General features: G+C 37.7%; 1 protein-coding gene across 1 annotated transcript; it reads left to right on the top strand.

The window, feature by feature from the left end:
- Positions 1-486: 486 nt before the first annotated feature.
- LOC149815593 (cysteine-rich receptor-like protein kinase 3) lies at positions 487-5166 on the top strand. Its single transcript, XM_089988532.1, has 7 exons — positions 487-1401; positions 2295-2405; positions 2479-2618; positions 2701-2911; positions 3019-3253; positions 4089-4233; positions 4346-5166. Exons 1-7 carry the CDS (start codon positions 645-647, stop codon positions 4679-4681), a joined length of 1935 nt encoding a protein of 644 aa, XP_089844658.1. The 5' UTR covers positions 487-644; the 3' UTR covers positions 4682-5166.
- Positions 5167-9916: the final 4750 nt, after the last annotated feature.

The following is a 9916-nucleotide window of genomic DNA, read 5'->3' as shown; positions in this document are numbered from 1 at the left end:
AATCTCAACGTGAACAGTATTTATAGGGAAAGGTGTCATGTGGGGGTATGCATTGCAGGCAAGCAGGCTGGAAGACAAGGACCACAAAGAAAAGTACCTGCAGCATTACTTGACACACTGTGTACAGCTTGAAGAGATTTCAGGTAAACTTTAATTATTGTAAATCCAAATTTTTTGTTAGAAACTTTAGCAAAACTAGCGTGGGGGGGGGGGGGATGAACAAAATGTGGAAAGATCACCCCCAAGATTGGCACCATATGTCATATGGGTGATTTTGTATACAGGTTACTTCAATTTTCACATGGGGTCTGCCTAACCCCAGCTTGATTATAAAAAAAAAAAAGAAAATAAAGAAAATCTTTATGAACTGTTTGTGTTAGAGACGATTAAACCTACTAAAATGGTAGGTAAATAAGTACAGTTAGATAGAGCATTTGTTAGCTAGATTAGTGCAAATAAGGCTGTACCACCATATACTATTATGTTATTCGTAGTTGACGCAACGGTCGAAAAGAACGCGGTATTATCTTTGCAGCGTGCTTTGACTTCCCCCGATCCCTCCCCACCCAGTTCGCCTTCCCTCTGCAAAAACTCTGTCTACCCCCTCCCCACGTTTCCATCCCCCCCTTCCCTTCTCTTTCACCATGGCGTCTCCCACCCTCCTTTTCTTCCTCTCTTCCTTCTTCTTCTTCTTACTTCCTGTACTTGCCGACCCACGAATCAGCCAAGCTGGCCTCATCTGCGGCAACCAGTCCGCCACAAACCGATCCATCTTCATCCCCAATTTCCTATCTGCACTCGATGCCGTCACGCCACAAATCTCCCGGCAACGCTACGCACAATTCGTCACCGAATCAGCTGCCGATCGAGTTTACGCGTTCGGGCAATGTATGGACGACCTCTCGCAGTCGGATTGCGACCTCTGCTTCGCTCAGTGCAAAACAGGCATCCTCAGATGCCTCCCTTTCCAGCGAATTATAAAGGAAGGCCGCAATTATCTCGACGGGTGCTACCTCCGGTACGACTACTACGATTTCTCCCACGAAATCACGAGTCCGATGGATAGGACCCTGTGCAATTCAACGAGAATTTACGGTAACCAGAGTGATTTTGTGCTTAACGCGAAGGGAATTATAAGGAATTTTAGTTCTCGGGCGGTTTCGAATAAGGGGTTTTGGAGGGGTTCTTTTGGCGGCGGAAATTCGACGGTTTATGCGATCGGCCAGTGTTGGGAGACATTGAATATGAGCTCCTGCAAGATTTGCTTGGATGCGGCGGCTTCTTCAATCGGTTCGTGTCTTCCTTCTATGGAAGGGAGGGTTCTGAGCTCGGGTTGTTACTTGAGGTATTCGGATTATCAGTTCTACAATGATTCTTCAACTACAACTGTATCATCTAGAGGTAATTTATGAAACATTTTACTGTTTTCTACTTTTTTTAATTGGGTTTTACATATCCTGGCAACTTTTTGCAGAATAAATTTTTATCTCTCGGTAGTTTTATTTATCTGTTGTTTTGGTGGCAGTGGTGGTGGTGGCTGTTGTTATTCTGACAAGTTTTAGCATTTTTATCTTAAAGATTTTTTTGACATTTCTGTGGTTTACTATAACGAAAAACGCGTTTCTGGGGTTTGTAGTGTGTGATGCTTATAAATTCCTTGATTTGGTGCCACTTTTCTGTTTCTGTGAAGTACTTCTATGTAGTGGTCTGGTTTTCGATTAATCGCACTTTTTTAAGGATGGTTAAAACACTCCTGTAGTGGCTAACAATCAAAAAATGATTTTCTGTTCTGGCTATATGGTATTAGCTGATGCGATCATTACCGTTGCTTAAATATAATACAGAAGATCAAGGCTTTAATTTCGGTTGAATTTATTACTTCTGAATGTAAAACCTTTTATTTAGGTAGGTCCTAGCTGAACCGTTCTCTGTAGAAGAGGTTTCAGAATTCAGGATAGCTCCTGGTTGTAGCTGAACCTCTGTCCCAGTGTGTTACCCTTCTTGGTGTAAATATTTCCTAATATACAAATTTTAATGAAAATCAGAAGGCTTGGTTTATTGGAAAATGTGAAAAAACTGAGCTGCATTGAACAAATTAATGTTTCAAAATATTCAGGATGCTGCTGTTTTCATGGAATTTTTGTTACTGTAAAATGTTTATCATTGTGCTTGAAATTTTTTCTACTTGTACTTTCTATAGTCTTCTTAGTTTTGTATCATTCAATTCTTAGATGTTATTTTTTCTGTTTTCTTCTTCACAATTTTTTGACGATTTTTGCATTGTGCATAATCAGGTCGTAAAATTCCAATTATACTTGCCATATCTTCTTCCGCTTTAGTGGTTCTCATAATTTCAGCTGCGGCTGCTTTCTTTGGAAAGAGGAGAATTGATCAGAGAAGAAAAGGTCATATAATTTTTTGACATGAATATTTTGCTTATGGTCATTCTTCTATTGCTAAAATTGATTTCCATTCCAGAGAGGAAGCAACTTGGTGGCCTAGCTTCTACTGTGAAGAAATCTGCACTAAACTTCAAGTATGAAACACTTGAAAGAGCCACCAATTACTTTGATCAGTCAAATAAACTGGGCCAAGGAGGATCTGGTTCAGTTTACAAGGTAAATGTTTTCAATCATAAAGGTGATGTACAAACTCTGGAGGATGACTTTAATGAACTTACAAAAGTATTATGTTCAACAGGGTGTACTACCAGATGGGAAGACTATCGCAGTAAAACGGCTGTTTTTCAATACAAGGCAGTGGGTGGACGAGTTCTTCAATGAGATCAATTTGATTAGTGGTGCTCAGCATAAAAATCTTGTTAAACTGTTGGGCTGCAGCATTACAGGCCCAGAAAGTCTCCTTGTTTATGAATATGTTCCCAACAAAAGCCTTGATAAATTTTTATTTGGTCTCATTCTATCTCTCTGCTTTTTTATTTTGGCAGCTTGCTCTATCAATTTGTTTTGTGCAGCTTGCTCCATCAAAAATATTAACAAGATTTATTTTTTTATGCAGACAGGGAGAACCCTCAAATTTTGAGCTGGAATATGAGGCAGAATATCATACTAGGAACTGCTGAAGGCTTGGCCTATCTTCATGAGGAATCAAAGCTGAGGATTATACACAGAGACATAAAACTAAGCAACGTACTTCTTGATGAGAATTTTACAGCCAAGATTGCAGATTTTGGTCTTGCTAGATGTTTCCCACAAGATAGAACTCATATTAGCACTGGGGTCGCTGGCACCCTGTAAGCACTTCGCCTCATTATCATTTCATATATTTTGTGCTATAGATGTGTTTATGTTTGGTTTACAGATACATGAATCACCATTAGCATCATCAATCTTCAACACGGTAATTGTATAGGAATTCCTTTGGTGGTCGTGTTTCACCACCTAAAGGGATAAAGAGTATTAAAACCATAAAGATTTTTTTGTGCCTTGGACAGAATTTTGACTGCAATATTTACACCGGTGCAGTGCGCAGGGGCAGCTAATAACTGCAATGGTTACAGCAGCACACTGCACCTAGCTGAAGCCAATTTGAGTTATAACTTGAAAGCATAGTTACAAATATCAGTCTGGGCTATATCTTGTTGAGGAAAAAACTCAGGATATTATAGACTTTTTAATAATTGTCAAGAAAATTGCAGGAAAATCTTGAAAAATAAAATTTAGAAAAAAAATACAAAAAATAAGAAAATATACATGTTAAGAAAGAAGCAATAACACATGAATATAAATGTAAATAATAAGAAATATATGTTAAGCAAAGAAACAATAAAACTTGAACATAAAACGTGAATATAGATTCCTGAGATTTTACCAAGAATTTTCTGACATCATCCAGATTTTTTTGCGATAAATTTAAATATCAAATATTTTCAAAATATCATGATATTTTGCCTATAAAATCATTTTTTTATTTTATAACGGTGGTAATATCGCCAATATTTTTAAAGTATTGTCGATATTTGTGACTAGTTAAAAGACAAAGGACATTCCGGGCACATGAATGCACCCCTCTCTCTCTCTCAAAAACAATATACTCATCCATTTTCAAATGCATTTCAAATGTTGTAGGGGATATATGGCACCAGAGTATCTTGTCCGTGGAAAGTTGACAGAGAAAGCAGATGTTTACAGCTTTGGAGTGCTAGTAATTGAGATAGTTACTGGGAGAAGGAATAATTCTTCCCAACGAAACTTTGGATATGCTCTACAAATGGTGATAGTCATATCTTAGAACTTGATTGACTTTGAAATGAGAGAATAGTATTTTCTTTCAAAACATGAAATTCTTGATTCTTTATAATTCATGATCGAAGTGAACTTTTCAGGTTTGGAGCTTCTATTTATCAAATAGACTAAGTGAAATTATTGATCCAAAGCTAGAAGGTAATTTTTCAACAGATGATGCTGTCCACGTGCTTAAAGTTGGGCTACTCTGCTCTCAAGCATCAGCTGAACTGCGGCCACCGATGTCCATTGTGGTGAAGATGCTCACTGATAGAAATTATACCATCCCTTCTCCGGCGCAGCCTCCATTTCTAAATTCTAATGTGGCAGGCCAAGAAATTCCTTTCCCCCTGCCTAGCACATTTCTTTCTCAACAAGACTCTACCACCCAATCCTCAGGAAATAGTATGACAATCACTATGCTTGATCCAAGATGAAGTATGTTGCTCTTGGACGATTCGTGTACCCTAAAGTATGGCATTTGCAGATTATAGATTGTACTCCTTGTTACCAACTGACTTCTGTTAAGTCATAAGAATGTCAAAAGCCAAAGGCGCGACCACAAAGACTTCATGCAAGCATGTCATAATCATCTGACCCTCAAGCTTTTGATATGAGATTCAATGATCAAAGATAGTTAGCCTCTTAAGATTGGCTGGACACTTTCTGAACCTTGAACTGACAGAACTTGGGTATGACTGAGCTCAGACCTTGAGCTAGTCTTTAGAATTTTTTTTACTGAGTAAATTTGGCAAGTCTGATATCACCAATAAGGACTATGTTCTTGTGATTAGTGATATGGATCCCTCACATTCAAGAACTTTCCATCATGCTATTTGCACAATCTGTTGCTACTCTAAAGCTCTGTATCATCCATTTGTTGTAAAAATTATTGGATAAATATATTCTTTTGTACAGAACATATAGTTATGTGATAGTGACTGTGCCTTTATATTCCAGATTTGAGTGCTATAAGTTTCACATTATTTGTTCTTTTTTAAGGCAGAACCAGCCTTTTAGCTTCGTTCAATTGTCAATTAGTGATATCTGGTTAGTTTCACCACTCTCATCAGGGGGGCGGGAGGCAGCACAGGGACACGTGTTGCATTTTGAGGGCCCGAGTACCTTGCTATATATTCAAGCCTGATCACCGCTGTATCTGTGTCATGCCTCGGTTGTGGCTCTTGGTTACGGAAACAAATCCTAGGCACGAGTGACAACGAAAAAGAGTGACATCTTTCATACCTCATAAATACAGCCTCTATAAAGGTGCTCAGAGGAAAGTCGCCCTTTGAAGTTTTATTTAAAGCCCAACCATATTGTAATTTTCTCAGAATTTTTTTGTTGTGCTTGCGTTCCTTGCCTCAGTCCGGATAGAAAACATAAATTCGATTACAAATCAAAAAAATGTGTTTTGGTGGGATATGTTTCTCGTCATTATGACTATTATTATTTGAATTTAAAGATTGGGAGAATGTTTATTTCTCAGCATGTGATATTTGATGAGAAGATCATTCCCTTCAGTTGAAAAAACAGAAGCCCATCACTTAGATCCAAGAAACTTTGTCTCATAAAGTCTTACCGTCCCGAGTCCTCCCATAAGCTTTGTTCAACCCTTACCTAGTCATGTTATCAACCAAGATGTATCTCCAGTCAACACTATGCCAAATGAAGGAGAAAATAGTTTGTTATGTCCCACCTCTTCTCAACCGGCCTGGCCTTCTACTGAGTAGACTTTTCAAACTAGTACATATCAATCTCAACTACTCAAGCCACTCAACTTATCCGGACTCATCATATGATAACCCATTTTCAAGATGGTGCCCTAAAACTTAAAATTTACACAAACACCAAGTATCTCATAGTTGAAGCCCTCCTAGCTGTTTTAAATTAAGACAATGAGAACATCACCTTTATGGAACCATATCAGGATCCTAAGTGGCAAACTTTCAAGCAACTTAAATTTGATGTTCTTGTCAAAAATCACAAGAGTTCCTAAAAAAAATGAACATGTTATAGGGTGCAAATATATTTCTAAAATAAAATGAATGCAAAGCAGATGGTTCTATAGAGAGGTATAAAGTTAGCTTAGTGGTTAAGGGCTACAACCATCAGGAAAGAGTTCATTATTTTGAATGTTTTAGCCCTGTGGTAAACCTAACAACTATTAGAATAATTTTTTCTATAGTTAGTCGAGGATGGCAGATCAAGCAATTAGATGTTTATAGGATTTCTTGTCCAAGGTTTGGAGACCCCAAGTATCTGGAACATGTCCGGAAGATACAAAGATCTTTGTATGGCCTGAAGCAGGTTCCACGTGTGTGGTTTTCATGGTTAAATTACTCCAATTAGTGGCCTTCATTAGTGTAAAAATTGGTACTTCATTGTCTATTTTTAAAAACATATAATTTTTAGGTTATATGTAGATGACATAAGCGTAATAGGAAATTTAGACAAGTTCATAACATATTTTTATATCGCAACTTGATTCTGAATTTGCCTTGAAAGATTTGGGGGGCCTACACTATTTTTTGGGAAATGAAGTTCAATCCTTAGATAAAGGGTTGCTCTTGTCTCAAAGGAAATATATCTTTGAGTTCTTAAATTGTGCTAGTATGACACGTGCTAAACCTATAAAAACTCTTAAGGTGGGATGATCGAATAGAGGGGACATGCCAAGGTAGGATGATCGAACAAGGGGGCCCAAGGTGTGGCAGCCTAATTGGGAGGAGCGTCCCAATGAACAAAAGGACATATTGGGACAAGCTGAAGAAGGGGACGAGGATGAGGTAGGGCAGTCTGGGATGGCAGATCATGTTCTATCATCCCAAGCAAGGGGACTGACTGGGCCACAATTAATGTCCAAACCTAGGGTGCCATACAAGGATAGGATGACACTTCTAGGGTGTCATCCCTAGCCTTGGCTAAGATACACAGGGGTGAAAGGATAAGGATTGTGCCTTCCCTACCTAGAACATGTTAGGATGCAATGTCCTAGGGCAAGACGAACTGTCCCAGGAGAGCGATGACCTATCAAGAGTGAGAATGGCCTAGACAAGGAGGATGACACATAGTATAATGTCTCATGACAAGACTCAGGGTTTGGATGACACCTCATGTGTGGCTTCGCAGGGTAGCACAAATAGATTTTTTAGGGTTTTGAGCATTTTAAAAATTTTGGGTGTCTATAGATGCCCATATTTGTCATTAATCGATGTGATTTGATTTATGACAAAAAAATAGATACACTCAAATTTTGAAACAATTGGGTTATCGAGACCATGCTTAGTCTTGCACACTGAGGTCGGGTCATTGTTATTGGAGGAAATTTTGGTTACCGAGATCATTCTTAGTCAAGATGAACAAGGTCTAGTCAGTTTTTTGAAAACCATTGGGTTGTGGGGATCGACCGGGTCCCACCGAACGAGGTCAAACCATTGTTTTCTATGAGAAAACTGAATTATAAAGACTGTGGTTAGTCTCTCCGAATGAGGTCAGGCCAGTTTGAAAACCACTGGATTGTAGAGATTGTTTGGTTTCCACTGAACGAGATCGAGCCAATATTTTTTGCAAGAAAATTGGGTTGTCGAGATGGTGATTGGTCTCGCCGAACAAGGTCAGGCTAGTTTGAAAACCACTAGGTTGTGAGAACCATTTGAGTCATGCCGAATGAGGTCGGGCCAATGCTTGAAGAACATTGGGTATTGATCCAGGCTTCTCTCAAGAACCCGTAACTCAGGTGGCATGATATGGCTGACTTGGTAAAGACCTGTAACAACTCTTGGCTCCCATCGACAACTTTATGCATGAGAAAGTAAAATGTTGGGCATCAGGTGAGAGCAGCACAAGAGGTGTGTAGCTCCCTTTCACACCTTTTATGCTCATTTTGATTTTTTATACATTTATGAATTTCTCTTTCAAAAGTTTTGCAAAGAACATGTGGGACAAATACCAAGAGTAATGCACTTCTACTATAGAAATTTACCATTGAAGCGCTTTTTCTTCATATGGTATCAGAGTTGGGGCCCTGGTCCTGGCCATCTTTCTTCTCCTTATCAGTTGTTGTTTTTTCAAGATATCATAGCAAGATCATTCGATTACTACACACTATTGCCTTGCTATATGTTGACACTCAAAAAAATTTGGGTTCCCAACCAACACACATGTTGGCCCCAATACATTAGATTTATCTCAACCAATTTTGACTGAGTCATTTCATGTCAAGAGTCATATGCCAAAATCTAGTGTTTTGGGCTCATTTCAAAGTTATGTTAATTTCAACTTTATTTTTGCCTTTAAAACGACATCTTTAGGATTTTTGTTCAAATGATCAATTAAACTAGGTGACTTGTTATAGCCAAAACTATGATTTTAGCTTTCAAACAAGCCAAAAAATTGGATAATCTGATATCTAAGTCAAAACTTATAACCAAAAAAGGTGATTTGTTCAGTAAGAATTCTATTTTTTAGGTATGACCCACTTTAAGTGCATTTTGACCACCAAAATGATCTAATATGGTATTGCATTTAAATGATGCATTCAAGTAGAGGATGTTAGCTTTTCAACACAAAAATTACCTCAAAAGGATATTCATATTAGAAATTATGGCTAAAATAAGTTAACTTACACTACAAGAATTTTGTGAATTAGCGACGGATGCTATCCGACGTTAATCCATCATAAATTCATCGCAAATCCATCATTGAGCTGTTTAGCGATGGATTGGCGACGACTTAGCGATGGATAGCGTCCGTAGCAATTCCTTGGTCGCTAATTAGCGACAGAACTGATTTGTCGCTACTTTCGTCACTAATTTGCGATAGATTAGTGAATGTCATGATTCGTCGGGGTATCCGTCGCTAAATAAGCACTGATTTGGTTTTGCGACAGATACATATCCGTCGCAAAAATTTAACGACGAATACGTATCCGTCTCTAAATTTTTTTGCCAATTTAGCAATGGATTACATTCCATCTCAAAACTTCGGCTGATTCAATTTTTGAGACAGATAATATCTGTCGCTAATCCGTCGCAAAATTTTTAAAAAATAAAACAATTTTGTTTGAAATATAAATATTGATAAAAAAATTCTCGTTATACAATTTATATAACTTGTGTATAAAAGACAAAGTACACATAAAAATACATATACAAAGTAGGTAAAACAAATTTAACACAAGTTATAAGTGAAACAAATTTAACAAGTAGGTGAACATATACAAAGAATTTTGTTTGAAACAATAAGTACGTGAAACAATAAGTACGTGAAACAAATTCAACACGTGAAGCTACTCCTCGCCAAGATTCGGAGCATCATGCTTTTCATTGTCTCGATTTGCCCCTTCATCCATGCCTCCATCAGCTCCTCTACACTGATCATTTTCAGCATCCTACAAGAGAACTAAAATGTTAGTATTGATAAACAAAATATAATGAAATAAATTATATACATTGCACCTAATCTATGGCAATCAAAGTAACATGGCTGAATTACACATAAACTAGCAATAAAGTAAAGGACATTAATAGAATTCATAGACCAACAAACAATACTAGAGTCCGTAAAAACTAATGACATAATGAAATGTTTTAGGCATATACGTATTGAAATCTAATGACATGAAACTTTAGATATGTATTGAAATAAACATTATACGTACCTGACGGGCA

This window comes from Nuphar pumila, chromosome 15, assembly GCF_984573655.1.
Source record: "Nuphar pumila chromosome 15, dmNupPumi1.hap1.1, whole genome shotgun sequence".
NCBI lineage: Eukaryota > Viridiplantae > Streptophyta > Magnoliopsida > Nymphaeales > Nymphaeaceae > Nuphar > Nuphar pumila.
Note: the sequence above shows the minus strand (reverse complement) of the source record. Positions and strands in the feature narration are given on the sequence as shown.